This window comes from Rattus norvegicus, chromosome 9, assembly GCF_021556685.1.
Source record: "Rattus norvegicus strain SHRSP/BbbUtx chromosome 9, alternate assembly SHRSP_T2T, whole genome shotgun sequence".
Lineage (NCBI taxonomy): Eukaryota > Metazoa > Chordata > Mammalia > Rodentia > Muridae > Rattus > Rattus norvegicus.
Window position 1 is genome coordinate 128,779,656 of NC_141542.1, and position 24,574 is coordinate 128,804,229.

Genomic DNA, 24,574 nt, shown 5'->3' on the forward strand with positions numbered 1-24,574 from the left:
ATATGTAGTAGGCTTTTTATCTATTTTGGGCCTGACAACACCATGACTGATTAGCCAGTACCAAAGGTCCGAACGAGTCATGCCATTATAAATTTCACCTCTCCTGTGCTGATCACTACAGGCTATGTCATTATAAACGTTGTTTGTCTACTCTGTCTATTATAATAACTACGATCTCCTTGTCTCTGTTGATTCAATGCTGCCACCTCTCTCTTGGTACCTTAGGGCCAGGTGGCAGCATTGAATTTTTTTTTTTTTTTCGGAGCTGGGGACCGAACCCAGGACCTTGCTCTTGCTAGGCAAGCGCTCTACCAGTAAGCCAAATCCCCAACCCCAGCAGCATTGAATTTAATTCATCTAATTGAGCAACATCTCCAACCCTAAGGTCTGGCACACAGAAAAGGGCAAGAACAACACTTTTCAAATGTGTGGTGCCCCTCTCACCAGTTTGCGACTCTTAGGATTCGTGAAGGCCATATCTTCTGGGCCTTCCCATTGTGGAGGATTAGGTTTTACCCAACCTATCTACTCTAGCATTGCAATTTCCCTGAGCCTTGTGACTTCATCTGGGTTCAGGTAAACTGCAGCTACTTCTCACCTGGTAGGTCTGAGACAAGCCTGGGAGAAAAGCAGGAAACAGAGGACAAACACTGTGGAGCACAGTTGTTAGCTGGGACATCTTCCTCAGTGGAACGGTGGAAAAACAAAACAAAAACCTTGTATGCACACATGGCTATATTACTAAATGTTACGGTTTGCCCTGAAGTTACTGTATTTTGATGCTAATTCCACTGCCCCAAGGACAGCTGCCTAGTCAAGGACTCAGAACTCAGGTGACTTCACCAGAAACACCTCTCCATTGAATCTGTAAAGTACAGGTGAGGGGCAGGTACAGGATAGAAGGAGGCCTGTCATTGGAGGAGAAGGAAGGATGGGCTGGAGAGAAGTTTGAAGGAAAAGGAGGAGAGGAGGAGAGAAAGAAGGAGAGAGAAGGCGAGAGGGAAGAAAAGCCATGGCAGGTGATGTTAAGATTCTGCTCTGTGTATTTACAGGTTGTTATCAATGTTCTTAAGGGATGGATGGTACCGGGCTTTGTATGTTTAAGAGGGCAATTATATCTTACCAATTGGGTCAAAGATTATTGTGTTGTGTCTTCTTTTATGTGAGGGTTTGAGTGTAGGAAAGCGTGCGGCTGGTATGTGTTTCCACCAAGATATCTAGCAGATATCTTGGGGCACTGAGGTGCCGGACCCAGCAGGGTAAGAGACACCAATACCTTTTTTATTTTTATATTTTTACAACAACAACTAAACATTCTATTAATAAACAAAACTGATAGAATGAATCTCTGTATGTATGTTGAAAGCGGATCTATTAGAATGTCTCACTAACAGTGGCTGTCTACCAATGGAAAGTTGAAGAATCCAGTGTGGTTCAGTCCATGTGGCTGGATGTCTGTCTGTCTTCAGTATATACCAGAGTTTCAAAGAAGTAGGCTTTTTAATGCCAGAAAAGCAAAGAAAGAAAGGAGAAAAGGCAAGAAAGAACTCGCTAGCCAGAGGTAAGGTAAGTAGACAAAGAGAATGAGCTACCATCTTCAGTGTTCTTTATATATGTAGGCTGCCACCAAAAGCTGTGGCCTAGAGTAAAGGTGGATCTTAACAACTGAAAAAAATCTAGATTTAAGAAGGGTTTTCACGTTTCAAAAGCTATAATTAAGAGTAACCCCCACAGTACCCAAACTCTTTCAGGTTTAGTTAAGTCCACATGTAGTCAGTTTGAATACAAGGAATAGCCATCATGTAAGACAAGACAGAAGAAATGAGAAAGATTTACCGCCTGTGGCAGGCAAGGAGAGGATAGGAGTCATTTCCAAAGCAATGATTTCCCTCAAGAAAGGAAGCACTGGGATTTCACTGAAGGAGTCTGGCTATGTTCACATAAAGGTTTCCCTACCCCTATACATGTCACGTTAGCCATCATTGGACTAAACGATGTGAAAATTCAATCTGCAGAGATTCATCCTATCAGGTCTGTTCATCTAGAGAACCTTTACTAAAACAGTTCTGTGTGTGAACGTGTGTTCACCTTTCCACTGAAGAGGATGTGCTGGCTAACAGTAGTGTTCCACAAGGTTTGTCTCCCAGGGTTCCAGTACCTACCAGTGAAAACTAGCTGTAGTTTACCTAAGCCCAGCACGAAGGATTCCACCCAAGCCAAATGAGAGTGTTTATTGGGGGCAATTCTCTAGTGGGCTCACTGATCCCAAGGATAGAGTTCACTAGTCCCAGAGAGGTCAGAAAAGTTGATATGGGGGAGTGAGGATAATGAGCATGGGTGGGGACAAAGAGAGAAAAAGCAAGCAAGGCAAGCAGGGAGAGAACAGGGAGGGGGGGTGAGAGGGAAAGTGGAGGGAAGAGAGAGAAGGATGGAAAGGGGTGGGGGAGGGAGAGAGGCAGAGAAACAGAAACACAAAGAGTACAAAATTTCTGGATTATTTAGGAAGAGCTTCTGGGGAAAGGAAAACTCAGTCCCTGCACTGGAAAGTTCAAGGTACAAGGTGGGGTATCCCAGACAGGCCCTGATATGGGTGGGGACTGAGGAGTGCTGGGAGAACCTGGAGGCCCAGACAGCTTTGGTGTGTTAAATATATGAAGGTCAGCTGATTGTAGGGTCTGAATCCCAACAGCCACAAAACAAAACTCTTGTTTCCTCAAATCTCTCTTTAATTGTTAATATCTTGGGCACCCTCCCACTTGTGGGACAGATTAAAAACTCCACTGCAAGTTGAGCATGGGGGTTATGCAAGCTGCATACCTTGATTCCAGGAGGAGGAAGGGTAAGAGCCTACTGAGTGTTGTGAGCTGAGTTCAGGTTGAAGTGAGGACCAGGTGAGCTCAGGGTCACTGCCCACGAAAGGGAGGAGCAAGCGGCTGGGCAGTGATAGGTGGTGTGGTGGGTCCTTCCGGGGGCTGGGCGGGGAGACAGATGAGAACGCTATTGGAGGACAGGCACAAGTGCTACTGAAATGCAAATCCCTGTAGATCTGGAAAAGGTCTGGCTTCAGGCTTGATGCTTGGGCCGGCAACTGTGTACCTACACTGTACGTTCAGCCCCTCCTACCCTTACGGAGGTGCTCAAGTCACTCAAACTACTGGCCAATCGGAGTCTTCAATGGACCTGCCAATCAAAAGGGAAGGCGGGCTTTTCCGGGTGCCTAGGTGTAGGATTCGCTTAGTAGTTAAGCAGTCTTAACTGGTCCTGGCTGCTGTGCTCTCTGTCCTGCCGTTGGATTCTCTGAGGCATGTTCAGGCAAGCTCCAAAGTTGCGACATGGTGAGCACAGGGTCGGGGGGCCGGGCGGACGGGCAGGGGACTGAGCAGTGGGAGCTGGTGTGGTGGGTCTTTCCCGGGGCTGAGTTGGAATCCGCGGCTACCTGTGAGGTCTTAGCCACTCACTAGACCCAGCGGCAGTTTCTGAATAACTTCCTTGTAGGGGCTGCAACTGTGCAGAGCATTTGGCTTGTGTATGGAAAGATCCTTGGCGTTATCCCAAACTCAGAAGCCTAGTTTCTACAGTTCTGTTTTCAACATTTAACATTAAGGTGTAAGATCCATTTGGAGTTATTTTGTGGAGGTTGTGGAAGGCATCTCATGTGCTGGGTAGCAATCCAATATCAAGCTGTAATTGAAGGATTAAAAATTAATAATAAGCCGCCTAGCTACCCAAAAAGAAGAAGTAGGGTCTGTGAGAACATGAACTTTTCACCCCTCCCTTGCTGTACAATGGTTCCCGGAACATTCTTGCATGAAAAGTTTCCTGGAACAGCCACAATGACCCATAGCCTCCGGCCACAATGGTCCAATGGCCCTGTAAAATGTCACTACCCCTAATCACAATGTCACAAAGTCCTGGGTGTGTTGCCTAGTGTTACACATGACTAGTATATGACCTAACTGTATGGGCAGTTTATGGTTTTGGAATTCCCCTCCTCCCTCCCTCTTGATCCCCCTGGTTTGTGGTTTTTTTCCTTTATAAGCTCTGTGAAAATTCAGGTCGGGGTCGAACTCCTCTACTCCCTGTGTGGTGTATGAGTCTCGACCCCAGCATGCTGGCCTGAGCTCTCGTTTCATCTCGCTTACAATAAATCTTCCTCGTGTGGTTACAGCAGGTCGGTGTCTGTGTCCTACTGGGTGCGCGTCTTTCCCGAGACTTGAGTGGGGGGCTCCCTTCAGGGGTCTTTCATAATGTAAGAGTAGAATTGATGATGTAAAGGATTTGCTAAAGGTTAGGAGATAGCAAGGCACACTAAGTAGAATTTAGCTGAGAGAGGACTGCCTGCAAAACACCACACGTGTAAGTAGTAAGCTAACTAGGCCTGTTAGAGATTAGGATGCTAGGATACACAAGTTTGTTCACCAGGATTGTCCAGAAATATGGCACCAGACCCTGATTTGCAACCAGCCACTAGGCCCATCTCCATATCAAAGAGCAGGCCTCTAACAAGCTGATCAGTGGGGCATTACAGGATCACAATCAACAGTAAGGCCTGGTGTGCCATAAAGGTTTAGTTTTCTTCTTGAGAAAAGCATTGTTCGCCACATGGGCAAGATGACCCCTGGTGACTGTAAGACCCTCGCTCTAGTCTCAGAATGGGTCACCCCAGGTAACAGGAGAGACTGGTCTTGATGTAAAAGCAAGAGGTCGTTTAATAATAACGAAGCTCCGGGCCAACACGTGTCTCACCCAAGAGACAGAGGAGTTGAACACGAAACTCAAAAGTCAGAGGGTTATATAGAGAAAGCTAGGGGGTTTTGGCGTGGTTACATATAATTGGCTCATTCAAACATAGCAGTGAGAACAAAGCAGAAAGAGTATGTGTTAGAAGTCAGGGGCTTATCAGGGTCTGGAGGATGGCCCTGAGTGAGCTGGGGGGAGATGTCTTCCTGCCAGACATCCCATGAATCAGTCCCATTAACTCAGGCTGGTTCCTGCATTCCTTTTCCTTATCTTTATGGCTTGCCAGTCCTGCCTGGACAGTGTTTCCTGTGCTCCTTTATCTTTATGGCCTGCTAGTCCTGGCTGCAGGGCTTAGCCTTGGGTCTGTGGCCTTTTGGGGTTTATTCTTTTAATTTTGTATGTCTAAACCTAGAATTCGTATAATTCTCCTTTCAAATCTAGTTCCTTGTACTCGATCCAGCAGCGTCAGTTCAACAGTCTCTGCTGGGGGGAGTGAAGATGCAAAGCCAAGAGTTAGATTTGGGGGTACTGCTGGTTAATACAGCTGTCTCGAGTTTGTTTTTCATAATTTTTATGCCCCATAGTGCCATAGAAAGCAAAGCCACAAATTAACAAAGAATTCTCCAAAATATGTTCAGAATATCAGTTCTTATCCAGAGGCACCTCCCTGTTCCTTCCACCAAGGTTGATAGAACTTTCAGCCCCTCCAATCATTCCATGCCTCAGCAGGCTGATAAATTTGCCTACAGCCCCTGACCCACTTTGAGTGCCTGGGTACATACAAAGAATAGGGTCAGTTGTAAGGCACAAACAAAGTAGCCAAGTGTGGGGAGCCGACTTGCCTGAGACCCCAACATTGAGCTAATTAGGACAGACAAAGAACATAGGAAAGCTCACCTAAAGGACAAGCTCAGTGGAGAAAACCTAAGGTTCTAGCTAAAGTGCAGATACCAATCTGGGGGTCAGCATTGCTCAGTAACAAGGCTTGCCAGGAGCGCTGACAAAAATCTGGTGTTCCAACAGGTTTGCCAAGTGGAGGCTCCTAACCTTTTTTTTGGGAGCTAGCTCCATACAGACCTTTGCAAAAGAACCAGCTTCCTATAGACTCCTACAGACCCAGGGCTGTGACATTTTGCTGAGAGCCAGTTTCCTCCAGACCCACAGATAGTGACCTTCTACTAGGGCCCAACTTTCTACAGACCTAGGCCAACATCCCACAGGAGTGAGCCAACTATCCTGTTGCAGGATGGGACAACCAAGGAAGAAAAAACGTGTAAACAAAGTTCCCGAGGTCACTGTATTGGGTTTATCAAGATGACCAAGATACGAGGAACACATTACTCTGTCCCATCCAACAGGACAGTCAGTCAGGGTCCAGGGGGGTACCAAGAGGAGAATGGGGGACAAGAGACTTGAAGAACTCTAATACAAGCGTCTGATCAAGGTGACAATTTTATTCTTGCTCTGGTCATATACTATAGCAAGACTGGGGGAGGAGGAAATCTTCAGGGGGCTGGGAGACCTCGATGTATTAGCCTATGATGAAGTTGGCTCACACCTGCGGGATGTTGGCCTAGGTCTGTAGGAAGCTGACTCCCCCACAAAGGTCAGGAGCCTCCACTTGGCAAGGCGGTTTCTAAGCAAAGCTGACCACCAGATTTGTATCAGCCTTTCTGTAAGCTTTCCTAGAACACTGTTTTTTTGTTTTTTTGTTTTTTTTCCCACTGAGCTTGTCCATTTGATGAACTTTCATCTGTCCTTTGTCCTAATTAGCTCAATGTTGGGGTCTTAGGCAGGTTGGCTCCCTCAGCTGTATTTTTTTTTTTTTTTAAACTTACTTTCTTGTCGTAGCCCACTGGCAAATATACTTGTCATTTTCCTAGAAGTGGTACCAAGAGCTCTCCACACCTGGGAGAGTAGAAGATTCTAATAAAATACAAATTTACCATACTAGGGCTCTGTCTGCCCCTAGGGTGTGGTGGAAGGGCAGAGCTGGGAAGGCCTGTGCTGAGTCATGCAATCTCTAATCCTCCAATAGAGGGGCTGCTACCATTCTCTGGGGAGCCTAGCAATCAGGAGGAGCACCAGTGGGAGGTAGCTTGCAGGTTCTTTCCATATTCTCTGATGTAGTTCATCAGAGAGCTGTGAGGGAGATTTTGCAGCCACCAGGAACAACAGGTTGGCTCAGCTATCAGAGTCCAATCTGACTGGACTGATGTGGACTGTGAACCAGACTGTGGTGCTGTTGGTACATGTGGTGTCCTGGGCAGAGGACCTTGGCCTCTGAGCCTCTCTGAGTGTGGATTCCCTGGGGAGGAGGCTCTGCATCTGGTTATAAGGTGTGTTGATTATAATATCACTGCCCAGTGTGCACACAAGCATTGCTCTTGGTGTGCAGAAGACAGATTTCAAAACTGAAAATCCGGTTTCTAGAAGTTCTGAAGATTGTATTGCAAATTTATTTTGTGTGATAAATTTTACAAATAGTTTTGAAACTGGGAGGGATGAGGTTATGAGAATCATCCTTTGGCAATACTTGGTTAAAATCCTTTTACCTTTCCACTATCAGCAGTCACAGTGAATGGAGTGATTCAGGGAAATTCAGTTCCAGAGTCCAAAAGGAGTTTCTGAGATGCAGAGGTTTCTCAGGTGTGCAGGGTGGGGTGTAGGTGGGTAGGGCAGATTCTACATCATTACTAAAATCCACATGGCATCATGTGCAAGCAGACATTAAATTATTCTTCAACCTTCGTTTGTGTGTGGGTTCAGGGGGGCTGGGTTTGTGTGAGATCACACAGGGGCATTGGGAGCCGCAGAGCCATAACCCTCCTTTCTTACCACCTTCACACAGAGAGTGTGGGGTCAGTAGTGGCCGGAGGGTCAGAAATATAGCAGTTTAGGGGTCAGTTTGAGTTATTTTTTGTTGGAGTTGGGAAGTCTGTGTTTTTTTTCCATTTGAATACACATGCAATCATAGGTAATATTGGTCAAGTTCACATTTTTCCTGGCTGAGTTTCCTTAGGTCTTTTGATTAAAACTTGACTATAATTTGGGGCTTATGTTCTTGCCTTTTTTTCTCTACATCTCATTTTTTCACAAATGTGCTAAACTTTTGATCGCTGTAGCACTTTGTTAAGTACAGATGGAATCTACACTGTGCCAAAATGTGTACTATTTCTTTATAATCCTGTTGATGATTCTGAGGGTTTTTTCACATGGCAAATAGCTTTGAAATCAGCTGTCCTGTTATGTATTATTAGACGTTTTCTTTAGATTGTATTGAATTTTTGCTGCAAATTTAACATACCGAACATTGCTTTTTTAACATCACTGTAATGGTGTTGTTTACAGTTATATAAGTTGGTAAAAGATATTCTACATAATAATTCATTTAGCAAGCTATATAGTACATGTGTGAAACTGAAACTGATGTGAAATAATGTCCAAAGCCATAGAAAGAGGACTTTAGTGTAGACTTTAGTGACACAGAATACATCCTTATTGTCACGTAGACAAGATCTTTGTAAGTATGACTTAATGGAGAAAACAAAAAGAGTGAAAATAAAGCATGGTACAGAACTGGGCAATGAATCTGGATGTGACACAGGATTGTGTCTTAGCACTAAACTCTGATAGCAATAGGTTGGGATTTTCCATAGATACCTACTAAAACTAGTTAAGACTATGTTTCTATAGTTGCTGTAAAATTGTGCATATTTAATATATGTATTCTGATACATGTGTACGTAATACCTACACCCAAGCAACCCCATTCAACAGAGTGTTGTATGGGAATCGAGGCTCGTGCCCAGACAGACCACACCTGGCCAGTACGGTTCCACGTGAGAGACTTTCATTGGTGCTGGGGATGGGGGATGCACAAAGGAGGGGAGGAGACAAAGGAGGAAAAGAGAAAGAAGGGGCGACGGTCAGGAGGGGTTGGCTTTTTATTTGGGTAGGGACATAACTTCTTGCAGGTGAGGGTAGGAGATGGGCTAGGAGGACACTGGAAATATATGACAACAGATGCACAGGTCCCTTTCACCTCTGGGTGACGTCACTGCTATCGCTGGGTTTAGAGACAACCTGCAACCATAGAGCCGGTTCCTCATACCAACACTAAGTTCTCATAAAAATGACAGAATTGCCATGGATCCCAGCAGTCTTCTCAGTATAGTTTCCATGCACTTGAAATTAGTTTTAAATCGTTCCAGAATGCTCATGTTTCTTGCAGTTGTATTCATACTTGCCTAAATATGAAAATAACATCAATGCTCATTTGTTGAGGACCAGCTAGGTGCCTCTAGGCGACCAAGGGTGCCTTGGGTTAAAGGAGTGGATAAAGGATTATGCACTTGTAAAGACTCTCACAGTCAGTGCTTTATTGTCATAAAACAGCATGTAATTATAGCTTAAGCATTATCAACCCATTTCTTTCTCCCATATAATTTTAACCTTTAATGCACTCTTATTATCAGATGGATATGGGAGCTTGAACCATGTTGTCAACATTGTAGGTAGCACTCGAAAATGAAGGGTGACCAAGTCAACTCAGTCAGTCAACAGGGTCTCAAGGGAGGGAGTGAGGATTGAAAGGAAAAAGAAAATTAGACAATATATAGCATGATTCTAGTGAGTGCTGAGGCTGAAGTGGGTTTATTTTTTCCAGTCTGCTTTTCTACCATTTTTAGTACAAGCACATAATAAGGTCAATTCTAGGTCAAGGAACAAACAAGGCACAAAGACCTGTGATCATTGTTTCTAAGGGCTCATCAGTTTGACAAGAGAAAAGGACTGGTTCTAGCCCAAATGTAAATATTCTTACCTGAACCTACTGCCTAAGTCCTAGTCCATGGTCAAATTCCTCCCAAATTCCTATAGAAGGGCAGAAAGCAGAGAATCTAGCTGAAACAATCTCCTTCAAAGAGTTTTTTTTCCTAATGTTTATTTAGAACATTATGTGGAGAAGAGAAGTGAAATATCAAGCTTTCTGTAGCAAGAGTTGTTGTAGATGAGAAGCAAATGTGTTATTATAGTATGCTGTAAAAATGCAGAAAGTGGCTTTATTTGGATGGCATGAGAGCCCTCTGCCAATGAGTCATACTGCATGAAGAAGTACAATGGAGGTTAAGAAACAGATTGACAGGGTTGGGGATTTAGCTCAATGGTAGAGCGCTTGCCTAGGAAGCGCAAGGCCCTGGGTTCGGTCGCCAGCTCCGAAAAAATGAAAAGAAAAAAAAAAAGAATAGAAAAAAAGAACCAGATTGACTGTTTTGTTTGAGTTTAAAAACTAACAATAAATTAGAGTTGAACAAACATGTAAAAGTCTTAGATAACTGACTCGGCTCTTTGTTTTCTCTGCCTTTAGTAACTTATCTTAGATGGTAATACTTTCATTTTTGCTTTGGAGAAAGCGTTTAAACATTTAATATTTTTATACATTGGTTTATTTAGGCTTAATGCATAATATAGTTAATGTAGCGATTTTGTACAACACCTCATTTATTTCTATTTGAATAGTTATTCAAACATTAGTTTTTCTTAAAAACAATTATGAGTATTCCTTTGGAATGAAATGAAAAGCATTGTAATTCCACATTCCTAACTAGTGAAATCTAACACAAGAAAGTAACTCCTTTTGTTTCCTGCGTAATATATATTTCACATTGCTGAGAACAAAACTTCTGATTTCACATATAGAATGGGCCCAAGATGAGCTTGTCATGAATTCCTGTGTTGCTGAGTATTTGATCGAATTGTGAACCCAGAGACTGTCCAATTTACTGGCGGGGGCGGGGGGTGGGGTGGGGAGCTGTTTCTAACTGGTATGGCTCAGCCCTTAGTACACACCTTTGCTCTCAAATGATGAAGGTAAACATAGTTTTAGAAGGAAGCACTCATGTTCGTAAATAATGTATAATTGAGTGACTGAAAAAATGATGAATCAGGGAAAGATCTGACAGAATAGGATATACCCAACTCTCAAGAGAAGAGGGAAAAGAGGCAATATAAGAGGAAGCAGTGAAAGAATAAAAAATTCAGCTAATATGTCAGAAGTTTAAAAATGCTATCTCACCCCTAAGAAGCCTTAAATACCTCAAATTCCAGACCCTGCCTTCTATCTGTAAGTAGGTAAAAGGTCACATTTCTTGAGCCTGCTCTCCCAAGAACTAGTAAAAGGACTTAAGATAAGGCCCTTAGGGCTGGAGAGATGGCTCAGTGGTTAAGAGCACCGACTGCTCTTCCAGAGGTCCTGAGTTCAAATCCCAGCAACCACATGGTAGCTCACAACCATCTGTAATGGGATCCGTGATGCCCTCTTCTGGTATGTCTGAAGACAGCTACAGTGTACTCATATACAAAATAAATAAATAAATACATTTTTAAAAAAAGGAGAAAAAAAGATAAGGCCCTTAGATATGCGGTTCCCGAACTAGTAAAGATAGTAGAAAGCTTCTCCCAGCAGCTAACTGTCTGCAAAGTTAAATTAGAATCTTAACAGAACAACCTTGAGAAGCAGGAAGCTTCTCCTAGGAACTAAAGGGAACACAAAGTTAAGCAATCTTGAGAGGCAGGAAGCTTCCTGTGATTTTCCAGTGACACCACCCCTGCTGCCTTGGGCTGTGGTTTCTCCCTTTAAATACCCTTTCTTCCAGCCTATCTGGGTCGAACTCCTATGCCCCTGTGTAGGATATGAATCTAGAGCCCAGTGCACTGGTTCCTATCAATAAACCTCATGTTTATTACAGCAAGGACCGTCTCTCGTGAGTTCTTGGGGGTGAGTCATCCCGAAACTTGAGTGAAACTCTCCCCGCTCTGGGGGTCTTTCAGCAGCACAGAGGGTAAGAGGAGGAGGCAGTTTTACCTGGAGAATTTTACAGAGACAGGCAGGCTAAAGACAGAAAAAGAGAAAATGAGCAAGAGAATGAGAAGAGAGCAGTTGACTAGAGTTCATTTGAGACCAAGCACAGCAATTCAGTCAGAAGTGAAAGACACAATTTGAAGTGGTTAGCATGAAGAGTTTGAGCTAGAAGAGCAGAGTTGACCAGCCAGAGTTCAGAAAGAACAAGAAAGGGTGATTTTGGTTGGGGATTTAGCTCAGTGGTAGAGCGCTTGCCTAGCAAGCACAAGGTCCTGGGTTCGGTCCCCAGCTCCGAAAAAAAGAAAAGAAAAAAAAAAAAAAAAAGAAAAAAGAAAGGGTGATTTTATTCAACAGTTAAGTCTCAGATGCCCAAAACACTCAAGTGCCCGACCCTCCTGAGCCCACTCAGTGTTTGCCCCCTGCTGAGCCTTGCTGATGCAGGTTGAAGCTTTAGTTCCTAACAAAGGAACATCTTGATCTTTCAGTTTGGCACCTGGGCTGAATTCAGTTCCTGAATTTTGTTCCTGTTTTTCACCTGAGGGCATAACCTATTTTTCCACTTTGCTTCCTGGATTTCTCCACCCAGTGAACTTGGGGTGTATATTCTGTGAACCTCAGTAAAGCTTTGGCATTTTCTTTGCACAAATGACCCCAGTCTGTGTCTTTTGTTAAATCCCCCAGGCCTACGCCCTGTCATTCTAGACCTAGATATGATTGTACAGAATCTATAAGCTTCCTTGACTAGGCCTAGATTATCAGAAGCAGGAAGTAACCCTTCAAGGTATTTTTACACTTCTATGTCATAGTAACTGTCTACAAAAATAGAAAGAGAACTGTATGTATCACAATCATGCTGCCCCTAACTTTACGATTTTGCTCTTCTTTGTTCGCTATAGCTTCCCTTCTTTGCATTTTCATTAAAGCAATATTGAATTAAGTTTTTAAATGAGGGTAGATTCTCATGTAATATATCCTGACCACTGTTTCCCCACCCTACACTCCCAACTACCCCCCACTTCTATCCTTTCCCCAAGATCCACCCCCCCCCCACCCGTTTCCTCTTCAAAACGGAGCAGACCTAACAGACAAAACAAGATAGAAAAAGACAAGGTGAAAGTCTTCATAGTGGACAAGGCAACCTGATAGGAAAAATCTCAAGATCAAGCCAAAGAATCAGAGTTACACCTGCTTCCACTGTTACAGTCCCTCAAAGACACCAAGCTAACAGCCATAACGTATCAGCAGAGGACCTGGCATAGACCCATGCTGTCTCTATGCTTGCCATTTAAGTTTCTGTAAGATTCCTAGAAATCCAGTCAGTGTTAGTCATGGGTTCCCTCTCATGTCAAGGGCCTCAAGTTAAACCAAACATTGGTTGGCCACTCAAACCAATTTGTTACCATCATGCCCCAGCACATCTTAGGAAGGATCAATTGTAGGTGTGTGTGGGTGTTGGGCGCAGAGGGGGTGTTTCCAGGTTTCTCTTTCTTCTTTTTAGCCTGTAGAGTACCTTCTCTCCTCAAAGAGAATAGAACACCGGGGTGAAGGCTCCGAGCCTGTACTAGCTTGACCTCTGCATTCAGTGAACTGTGTGGAATTTGTCCTTAATGATCAGTCCCTGCTGTCAGTTATCTGAGAGCAAAGTTTGTCCTTGCATCAGCAAGGATTGTTGAAGGAGCTAAGGGACCGCCTTGGCCAAGAGCTCAACCAAATGTAACTTATTAGCAACATCGAAGCCCTGTCTGGTTTCAAAGGATGGTCAGTTCAGACTCCATATCCTCCATTACTAGGAGTTTTCATTAGGGTCACCCTGGTCATCCAGGAAGTTGTCATTGTACTGGATTTCTATACTAATTCCAAATAACCCCTAATTCCAGCTGTTTCTACCTGCATTGTACTTTCCCCTGCATACCCCTCAACTGATCCTCCCTACTCCTGTTCCCATCAAACTCTGGTCTACTCACAGAATTTATTCTATTTCCCCTGTTGAAAGAGATCTGTGCTTCCTCCCTAGAGTCCACCTCTTTAACTAGCCTCCCTGGGTTTATTACTATTTACCTAATAGGTAATATCCACTTGTAAGTAAATGCATGCCATGTTTGTCATTCTGGGTGTGATTTCTTTAGTTGCATTTACTTGCCTGTAAATTCATGATGTCATCTTTTTAAACAGCTGAGTGATACTCCATTTTATAAATGTACCACATTGTTTGTTTACCCTGTAAGGTTCAAAGTGAGTCTTAACTACCAGGAGATTCCCCCAAGTGAGGCATGAGAATGGAGTTTAATGCAAAGGTAAGAGTTTATTTTCGGGTGTGTCAGGGTCAAGATTCTATCAGCCCCTCGTAGCGAGGGACTGGAAGGTGACCCCAATGGCTGTGACAAGCAGTTTTTATACTTTCAGAGGTACAGGTTACATTAGCAGGTTTACAGTTCAAACTTATATGGCATGCCTTTGAGCTCTTCATCTGGGACCAGAGGGTCAGGCTAAATGTACTACAGGTACATTTTGCAGGATTTTCAAGAATGTCCCTGCTCCTCCCAAGAACTGTGGGTGGAGAATGGAACTTGTCCTAGCCTTGGCCCGAGGCAGTTGATGTAAAGCTGGCAAAAGCCCTTAGGGTCCCCATAACCTACCTACTTTCCACCAGGCCAAGCCTCCTGACAGCTCTTAGGCTTCAGTAAGAACTAGGGTCCTTCAACCCATTCTTCAGTTGAGGTACTTTTCGGTTGTTTCTAGGTTCTGGCAAGTGTGAATAAATATGCTATGAACATAGGTGAGCAAATGGCCTTGTGGTAGGGTGGAGCACCTTTTAGATAGATGCCCAAGAGCTTTATAGCTGTGATTTGAGATAGATGGATTCTCAGGCACCAGGACTCTGAGGAAATGCTCATTTCCATAGTGGCAGTATTAGTTTGCACCCTACAAGCATGGAGAGTTATTACCCATTCTCCATATCCTTACCAACGTGACTTGTCACTTGTATTGATCTTAGCCCTTCTGACATGTGCAAGATAGATTCTCAAAGTAGTTTTCATTTCCTTGATGGCTGAGATGATAATGATTTCTTTAAGTATTTCTCAGCTTTTTGAGATTCCTCTGTTGAGAATTCTCTGTATAGATTTATACCACCCCCCATTTATTAAGATGTATTTATTTAATGTAATCGAGTACACTGGAGCTGTCTTCAGACATGCCAAAAGAGGGCATCAGATCCCATTACAGATGGTTGTGAGCCACCATGTGGTTGCTAGGAATTGAACTCAGGACCTCTGGAAGAGCACTCACTGCTCTTAACCACTGAGCCATCTCTCCAGCTCCTATACCCCATTTTTTAATTGAATTTTTTGCTTTAGAAAGTCTAATTTCTTGAGGTTTTTATGTATTTTATATATTAGGCCTCTATAAGATATGGATTTGTTTAAAAAACTATTTTCCCATTGCTTAGGCTGCCACTATGTCCAATTGACTGGGATTTTGCCACTTCTAATCCTATTTATTTATTTATTTATTTATTTATTTATTTATTTATTTATTGGCAAAGAGGAGAAATGAGGATTGGCCTGTAGTTTCTTAAAATTGTTATTACAATCTTGTACTTCATGTTCAAAACACTTTCTGTCTGTCTTTCTGACTCCTTTTATTTTTGATATCATTTATGTTGTGTGATTCTATTCATTATAATCTAATTATATTGTTTCTCTGGAAAATGAAAGACCTTCACCTAGAATTTTCTCTTCTGAAAATTTACTATGTCATGAGTTTCTTGAGGTTTTGATAGTTTGGGAAACTGTTACTGTTTTAGTGTCCTCTTCTGAAGGCTTGCCTCTCCTCATTTCTTGGCAAATCTGTGTTTTCCAGTTGTTGCAATCATCAATTTTGGGGTTTGTGTGCATATGTGTGTGTGTGTGTGTGTGTGTGTGTGTGTGTGTGTGTGTGTGTGTGTGTGTGTGCGTGCGGGCGCGCGCGCGCGAATGTGTGTGTGGTTTGTGTTTGTTTGTTTTTTGCTACTTAAATGACTGATATTGTTAACACATTTGATATTTGATTTGGGTTTTTTAAACTTTCTGATATATTATTGCCTTTTTGTCCTAGTTAGCTTCAGTTGTGAACATTTTAGAGCCTACAATCATCTGAGGGGCTCTCATCTGAGGGCATGCCCTCATCAAAATGCCTGGATGCTGTATCAGTGAGAGATTGTGTTGTGATGACTGATGTGGGAATGCTCTACACTGAGGGTGGCAGGATCCCTGAGCAAGTGGGCCTGGGCTGGGTAAGAGAGCTGGGTAAGTATGAGACAGTGACCAAGCAGGAAACAATAATTGTTCATGGTTTTTTCCTTTTCTTGAAGCTTGAGTTTCTATCCTAAGCTCCAGAACTTATGGCTGTCATGTGACTGGACCAAACAAGTGAACCTGTTTATTTCCTGAGATGCTCTTGGTTAGAGAATTGAATCAAAGTAGGAAAGTAGCAAGTTAGAACAAAAAAAAAAAAAAAAAAAAAGGTTATTTTGTTGCTGGACAGAAACTAGAGAAACTAGAAATGTTCTCCTTTGGAGGAAAGTGGTAAATATCAGGGCTTGAGATGGCAATACAGCATAGTAAGCTGTATTCAGAGCTTAGTCGGCTGTTGTTGTAGCACCTGGAAGACTGGAGTCATGCAAGTAATGCAGTCAGAAGTTGAGGTCATAGGATTTCAGTGGAAAATAGACTCCATGAAAAATCTAGCTAGAAGTCATTTATGTGGTATTTTGACCCCAAATCTTTCTTATTCTGCCCATGCACTGAGAAATTGAGTAAGGCAGAATTAAAAAATGATTAGCTATATTTCTTAGGTGAAATATTGAATCTGTTAGATGATTATTACTAGTAACTCATTTTGGACTACAAGAAAAAAACAACAAGTTGAGCAGAAATAAATGCAAAGTCTGTGGTTTGTAGAGAAAAGCAGCCCTGGGAAGTTACCCATGGCAGCCAAATGCTGAGACAGAGGCATGAATTTTCAAAGAGATTATCACCATTAAAGAGAATGTCTTTGCTCAGGATTGGAAGCCTAAGAAGGTGAATTAAGGGAAACAGTCCCTCCTGCTAAGCCTTCAGTTAATGGAAGGGGGAGTTGGCAAAGTCATTCCTAGACCCAGGAAGGAACTTCATATAAAACCTGCTACTACTGGTCCAAGCGTGGCACCCAAGTTCTGGAAATAAGAAATATGGAAAAATAAGGTTATCGCTTCTTCCCCCGTGGTTTCAGTTGAGCCCTGTTCCAGCCATCTATGTTTGGCAGAGTGAGATCCCCAGTGAGGGAGGACACTATGAGAGTGCATGGGATGAATCTGAGGATGAAGTCTGAGTTGCATTTGAGACTACACGATTTAGAGATACCTAAGTTGTGAGACACCTGTCATGGAGAGCTGCATATAGCAAGTGGAGGTAACAAAGCCAAGAGATGTATGAGAAGTTGCAGGGATATGGCCATCTAAGCCTTTTGAAACTGAAGCTCCTTGTATCTGAGACAGAGATGCAGGATTTGGTGTTTGTCCTGCTGGGTTTCTTGCTTTGGTCCAATCTTCCCTCACTATGTACACATTCCTCTCTACTGGAATGGGAAGGGGTATTCTGTGCCTTTGTATGTTGGAAAGATATAACTTGCTTTCTGATTTTACAAGATGTGGCAATCAAGAGTGTCAGAAGTGATTCGAGGCATTTGAAGAGTGTATGGGCTGCAGGCTATTAGGGTCATGGGAAGCTCCTGATTAGCTGCCTGTGAGGGATGGTTTTCCTAGAATTGATTTGTTTGGACTTTTCCAGTTTGGGAAACAGAAACTTAGGCCTAGTTTCCCAACCTGTCAGTTTACAACCTGTCATGGAGGAGTCAGCCTTGCTCTGGCCAACTCAGTTCTCTCAATAAAAGCTTTCGTAGGAGGAAACTTTCTAGATGATTAGTTATTGGGGATGACATTTGGATGTCTATAGACTCAACCCATTTCCTGTGTGGGGTGTGTGTGTGTGTGTGTGTGTGTGTGTGTGTGTGTGTGTGTATTGTGTAGTGGTTGTACCTGATTAGTCAGCTTCCTTCTTATGTTGTCTTGCCTTCAGCATTATAGACTCTAACCCTAAATCACATAAGATGCAGTTGAAGCAATTGCTATTCAGTGCTAAGGTATTTTGCAAGCCTGGTGTTTTTTTATCATTTTAGTTTTGTTTTTATTTTGAGGACAAAGTTTCTCTATGTAGCCCTGGCTGTCCTGAAAGTAGCTGTTTAGAACATGCGGCCTCAGATGTAAATGGTCCACCTGCCTCTGGCTCCAGAGTGCCAGGATTAAATGTCAGCCAACATGCCCAGCTTTCTCTTTGTTTGTTTGTTTGTTTTTATATTATTGGCTGATGGGTTGGACTGTGGGTTTTGGCACATGTCAAGCATATGCTGCTGTGTTGATCTTCATCCACGTTATGAATTTTGAAATTTGACAGAGAGCATATTCTGTTTCTCAGGTGGCATGTATTCATGACATTAATACTGCCTGGCTATATTGCCTGAGCTTTCTGAGTCATTGGACTGCAGGTATATGACATTTTTCCTACCTGTTGCGTTTGTGTTGATTTATTTTAATGAATATGTATATTTTGCCTGTATGAATGAATATGCACATCATGTATGCCTAAACCCCATAGTAGTCAGAAAATGGCTTCAGAATTCCTGAACTTGGAGTAATCAATAGTTGTGAAGCTCCATTGTAACTACTGGCAATTGAGGCCAATTATTTTTAAGACCAGCAAGAGCTCTTCACTGCTGAGCCAGCTCCTGTCCTATGTTGCTTATTTAGGATCAACATTTACATTGCCAATATTTTCAGCTATCTGTTTAAACATTCATTCCCTTTTAGTAAGATTTCATTACTGTTACAGTTTAAACTGGGCCATCTCAAGATTCTGGAAGATGAATACAGAACTGCAGTGAATGTAATTCTTTGTAGGGACTCTAGTAAAAACCTCTGAGTCCTTTCTATCTTTCTTGTTAGTTTGATTGATTTTTCATAGGGGAGACAGGGTCTTAATATGTACCTCTGGCTGTCCTGGATAGACCTCAGATATACCTGCCTCTGCCTCCTGATTTCTTGGATTAAAGACATGAGCCTATATACTCACTTGATATTTTTTGTACTTAGTAAATGTTCATACAATTTTTCTGATGTATGCTCAGTGTTGCTTGCCGTTCTCTCTCTCTCTCTCTCTCTCTCTCTCTCTCTCTCTCTCTCTCTCTCTCTCTGCATTAATTAACATTTTTCTTGCAAGGCTATATCCTACTCAAAAAGCAAAGAAATGACAGAGGTAAACCTTATTACTCACTTTTCTTCTAAGATGATTTGGTAATTAACATTAGAACATCTGGGTCAAGAAATAAGTGGGGGAAGCACCAGAAGCATACATTTACAGTGATATTGGTATCATGGATTCTGTTTTACTAATGTATGGGATATTTCAGGATGCATTGACCTATGATGATGTACATGTGAACTTCACTCGAGAAGAATGGGCTTTGCTGGATCCTTCACAGAAGAGTCTCTACAAAGATGTGATGCTGGAGACCTACAGGAACCTCACTGCTATAGGTAAGACAGTGAATTTTCTTTCAGTTTTTAAAATAAGGAAACAAATGTTCCTTTGTTACTGTTGCTTTTCTGTAACTTCAGTTGAGAATAAAGAAGAATGAGGTGAAAAAATCAGGTTCACTGAAGATAGTAACTTAAATGTTGCCTAATTTCCAATAATATATCATACATTTTCTGGTATTGTATTTTAGGTTACAATTGGGAAGACCATACTATTGATGAGCATTGTCAAAGTTTCAGAAGACATGGAAGGTAATTTTCATGTGCAAGTTCGTATGAATATGCCCCTGAAGAAATGTTAGTATGTCCTGGAACTTTTAAAGGAAAGCAACAGTGTTAACAAAAAAAAAAAAAAAAAGCACTTCTTTAACTGTATTGATTATTAAATTCTCAGAAATCCATGTACCTCAATGTCAGGTGTCTGACTTGTTTTTTGCAAGGCATTCCTCTAAGAAAGAAGACAAAGAAACAATGCCTTAACAGATATTACCATTTGAATCATAGCCACATTACAGCTACTCTGTAAACCTGCCAATCTGCAATCTCTTTAGTCTGATAAAACAAACACACACACACATACACACACACGCACACGCACACAGAGAGAGAGGGAGAGAGAGAGATAGAGTAGGTGATAAGTTTATGTTTCTAATAGGCAAATATATCATAGTAAAGCTGATTACTCATATAGGAACATTGTTAAGTTTAAGTGAGAGGGACAGTTTATGAGAGTCAAGAATGTTGTTGAAGAGAAACCTTGATTCTTATACCATATGACTATGATGAACAAAAAGTCAAACTGTGTGAATACAAAGTGGAAATATTTCATTTGTTATTTTAACAGCTATATCCTGTGTCACAATGGATACAAGCCATGTGAGCACAAGGATATTGAAAGAAGCAATGCCCCCCCCCCCAGAACAATTAAGATATATGTAGTAGTCCACATTTGAGCAGACTTTCTCAGTGTGATACAAGTTTATAATTAGTTGGTTTCCCAACTTCATTGGGAATATATCCATAAACTCACATAGCAGAAAATCCCTATGAATACTAGGATTGTGGAAATCCCTTTCTGTTTGTCCTGGTTCACTTTGCTGATGTGGTATGCAAATGTAGTGTATTTCACAATAAAGGAAAACATATGAATGTACTCAGTGTGGTAAAGCTCTAGCTCTTCCATTTCTCTTCAAATATATGAGAAATCTCATAGAGATAAAGGATGCTACAAATGTGAGCCATGTAATAACACTTTTACCAACCCATAATGAATGGGAAACCATGAGTGTAAACAAAGTGATACAACCTTAAGATGTGATTCTTCTTTACAAATAGACCAAATTATAAAATTAATTTCCACAGGTAAAAAGATTCATTAGTTTATTGAATGTGGTAAAGCTTTCCCATGTGCTAACTATCTATCTTTGCAGGCATGAAAGATGTCATCCTGGAGAGAAACCCTCTGAAAATACTCAGTGTGGTAAAGCCTTTGCACAACAGAGTCATCTCCAAAGACATAAAAGCACACATACTGGAGAGAAACTCTATGAATGTAAGCCACGTGATAAAGCCTTTACATACGATTCTCAGCTTCAAACTCTTGAAAGAATTCATACTGGAGAAAAACCCTACAAATGTAATCAATGTGGTAAAGCCTTTGAACGTCGTTGTAATCTTGGAAGGCATAAACTAATACATACTGGAAGAAAATCCTACAAATACAATCAATGTGGTAAAGACTTTGCAGGACTCAGTCATCTCAAAACACATGGAATAACACATACTGGAGGGAAACCTTACAAATGTGATCAATGTGGTAAAGCCTTTGCATATCATAGTTCTCTCCAAGTACATAAAAGAATACATACTGGAGAGAAGCCCTATGTATGTGACCAATGTGGTAAAGCCTTTGCACAACTCGGTCATCTCCAAGTTCATGGAATAACACATACTGGAGAGAAACCTTACAAGTGTGATCAATGTGGTAAAGCCTTTGCACATCATAGTTATCTCCAAGTACATAAAAGAATACATACTGGAGAGAAGCTCTGTGAATGTGATCAATGTGGTAAAGCCTTTTTATCTCATAGTTATCTCCAAGTACATAAAAGAATACATACTGGAGAGAATCTCTATGAATGTGATCAATGTGGTAAAGCCTTTACATCTCATAGTTATCTCCAAGTACATAAAAGAATACATACTGGAGAGAAGCTCTATGAATGTGATCAATGTGGTAAAGCCTTTACATCTCATAGTTATCTCCAAGTACATAAAAGAATACATACTGGAGAGAAGCCCTATGTATGTGATCAATGTGGTAAAGCCTTTGCTCGACTCAGTTATCTCAAAACGCATGGAATAACACATACTGGAGAGAAACCTTACAAGTGTGATCAATGTGGTAAAGCCTTTGAACATCGTTGTAATCTTGGAAGTCATAAATTAATACATACTGGAGAGAAACCTTACAAATGTGATCAATGTGGTAAAGCCTTTACATCTCATAGTTATCTCCAAGTACATAAAAGAATACATACTGGAGAGAAGCTCTGTGAATGTGATCAATGTGGTAAAGCCTTTTCATCTCATAGTTATCTCCAAGTACATAAAAGAATACATACTGGACAGAATCTCTATGAATGTGATCAATGTGGTAAAGCCTTTGCATCTCATAGTTATCTCCAAGTACATAAAAGAATACATACTGGAGAGAAGCTCTGTGAATGTGATCAATGTGGTAAAGCCTTTTCATCTCATAGTTATCTACAAGTACATAAAAGAATACATACTGGAGAGAATCTCTATGAATGTGATCAATGTGGTAAAGCCTTTGCATCTCATAGTTATCTCCAAGTACATAAAAGAATACATACTGGAGAGAATCTCTATGAATGTGATCAGTGTAGTAAAGCCTTTGCATCTCATAGTTATCTCCAAGTACATAAAAGAATACACACTGGAGAGAAGCCCTATGTATGTGATTGGTGTAATAAAGCCTTTGCATATCATAGTTATCTCCAAGTACATAAAAGAATACATACTGGAGAGAAGCCCTATGTATGTGATCAATGTGGTAAAGACTTTGTAGTTCCGAGTGAGCTTAAAAGACATAAAAGAATACATACTGGAGAGAAACCTTACAAATGTAATGAATGTGGTAAGGCCTTTGTAGGTCAGAATGATCTTAAAAAACATAGAAGAACACATACTGGAGAGAAACCTTACAAATGTAATGAATGTGGTAAGGCCTTTGTATTCAATTTTAATCTCCGAGCACATAAAGTAATACATACTGGAGAGAAACCTTACAAATGTAGTGAATGTGGTAAAGCCTTTGCATGTAACACTAGTCTCCGAACACATAAAGCAATACATACTGGAGTGAAACCTTTCGAATGTAAGCAATGTGGTAAAGCCTTTGCATGTAACACTAGTCTCCAAACACATAGAGCAATACATACTGGAGTGAAACCTTTCGAATGTAAGCAATGTGGTAAAGCCTTTGTAGGTCAGAATGACCTTAAAAGGCATGAAAGAATTCATACTGGAGAGAAACCTTACGAATGTAATGAATGTGGTAAAGCCTTTTCACAATCAAGCCAACTCCAACTACATAAAAGAACACATACATACTAAAGAGTAACCCTATGAATGTAACCAATGCAGTAAAGCCTTTACTGTGATATTCAAAGGTATGGTGGTTAAAATATACTTGGCCCATGGCAAGTGGCATTGTTATGAGGTATGGCCCTTTTGGAGTAGATGTGGCCTTTGAGGATGTGTGTCACTGTGGGGGAGGGGGTGGTGGTGGTTGGCTTTGAGACCCCATGCTTAAACTCTACCCAGGGCAGAAGAGTCTTCTGGCTGCCTTCTGATCAAGATGTAGAACTCTCTCCAGCACCATGTCTGCTTGGACACTGAGATTCCTTCCACCTTGATAATAGACTGAACCTCTGAATCTGTATACCCTCCCCCCAATTAAATGTCCTTTCTAAGAGTTGCCTTGGTCATGGTATTTTTTCACAGCATTAAAACCCAAATTAAGACAAACAGCATAAAATATACCACACTAGAGAAAAACTGTGAATGTACTAAATATGGTCAAGCCTTTGCACATTTGTATAACTCTCACTATAACAAAAGTATTCATACTTCCATTCACTGAAACCCTGGGCTCTGTGGCAAAGTCTGTGTCTTGAAATCTGCATAAATACCTAACAATTCAAAAACATGGTCAAAGTAAATGCCAGGAGTCTATTGGAAACAAGCTGAGTTAGAAGGGTAGGGATTATGTTTAGGGTGGTTGGGTGTGCCTTTAGTGCTAGTGAAAAAGCCGCGCCAAAATTTGGGGAGCCTCTCTAGTCGCGGGATGGAGTTCCCCAGGAAACGCGAGTAGCCCGTCTTGATGTAACAGCAAGAGGTAGCATTTATTAATGAGATCTCGGGCTGAAACGTGTGTCACGCAGGAGACAGAGGAATCGACCCCAAGACTCGAAATTTAAGGCTTTTTATAGGGGAAGGCAAGGGGATTCAGCGTGGTTATCTGCAAGGGAAATGGGTACAAGGTCTCATCTGTAAGCAGTCCGTGCGGGCTGGAGTGTTCTCAATGTAGGAGAGCGTCTTATCTTTATCTGTAGAGCAGGGAGTTGTCCGTCAGGATGGCCCCCGACTCAGCTGAGATGGTGGCTGCTAGTTCCTGGAACAATCCCTTGACCTTGTTTTTAGGCTTGTCGGGGCACATCTCAGGCCTGCTCTGTCCTGTCCCCTTATCTGCTGTTCTTTTGCAGTTTTTATGAAGTTTTTATTTTAACTTCATTCCCCTCTACTTTTTGTGAGTAGTTCTAATCTTAGAACTACATGATGAGTTCAGCATCTAGAGGCTCTTTACCCCGTACAGCCTGATACTGTTGTCTTAACATGAGGACATGTACAGCACTAATCCGTTCCCTGACAAAAGTTAAAAGGCGATTAATGGGGCTGGGGATTTAGCTCAGTGGTAGAGCGCTTACCTAGGAAGCACAAGGCCCTGGGTTTGGTCCCCAGCTCCGATAAAAAGAACAACAACAAAAAAAGCAATAAATTATGCAGGGCCCAAAAGTGAGCAAAAGGAGGAGGATAATCAAGGGACCAGCTAAGGCCGGCAGCAGGGTGGTAAGCCATGGGGACCTGTTTAACCAGCTTTGAAACCAACTATCAGTGGCTTCTCGTTCTCGTCTTCTCTTGTCTAGCCTCTCTCTAAGTTTAGCCATAGAATCTTTAATGGTCCCTGAGTGATCGAGGTAAAAATAACATTTTTTTTTTCAAAGCAGCACATAGCCCTCCTTCTTTAAGGAATATCAGGTCTAATCTTCTCCTATTTT

The 24,574-nt window shown here is 41.8% G+C and overlaps 1 protein-coding gene across 3 annotated transcripts in view; it reads left to right on the forward strand.

The window, feature by feature from the left end:
* Positions 1-23,211, forward strand: part of LOC120094815 (zinc finger protein 431-like) — a 35,318-nt gene extending 12,107 nt beyond the window's left edge. Inside the window, 5 exon segments of one of the 3 annotated variants that reach the window (NM_001409277.1) lie at positions 3,237-3,335; positions 13,828-13,896; positions 19,085-19,211; positions 19,403-19,463; positions 20,642-23,211. In NM_001409277.1, the coding sequence (NP_001396206.1) occupies positions 13,873-13,896; positions 19,085-19,211; positions 19,403-19,463; positions 20,642-22,850 (2,421 nt within the window). In that variant the 5' untranslated portion in view covers positions 3,237-3,335; positions 13,828-13,872 and the 3' untranslated portion in view covers positions 22,851-23,211. 3 annotated transcript variants of the gene reach the window in all.
* Positions 23,212-24,574: the final 1,363 nt, after the last annotated feature.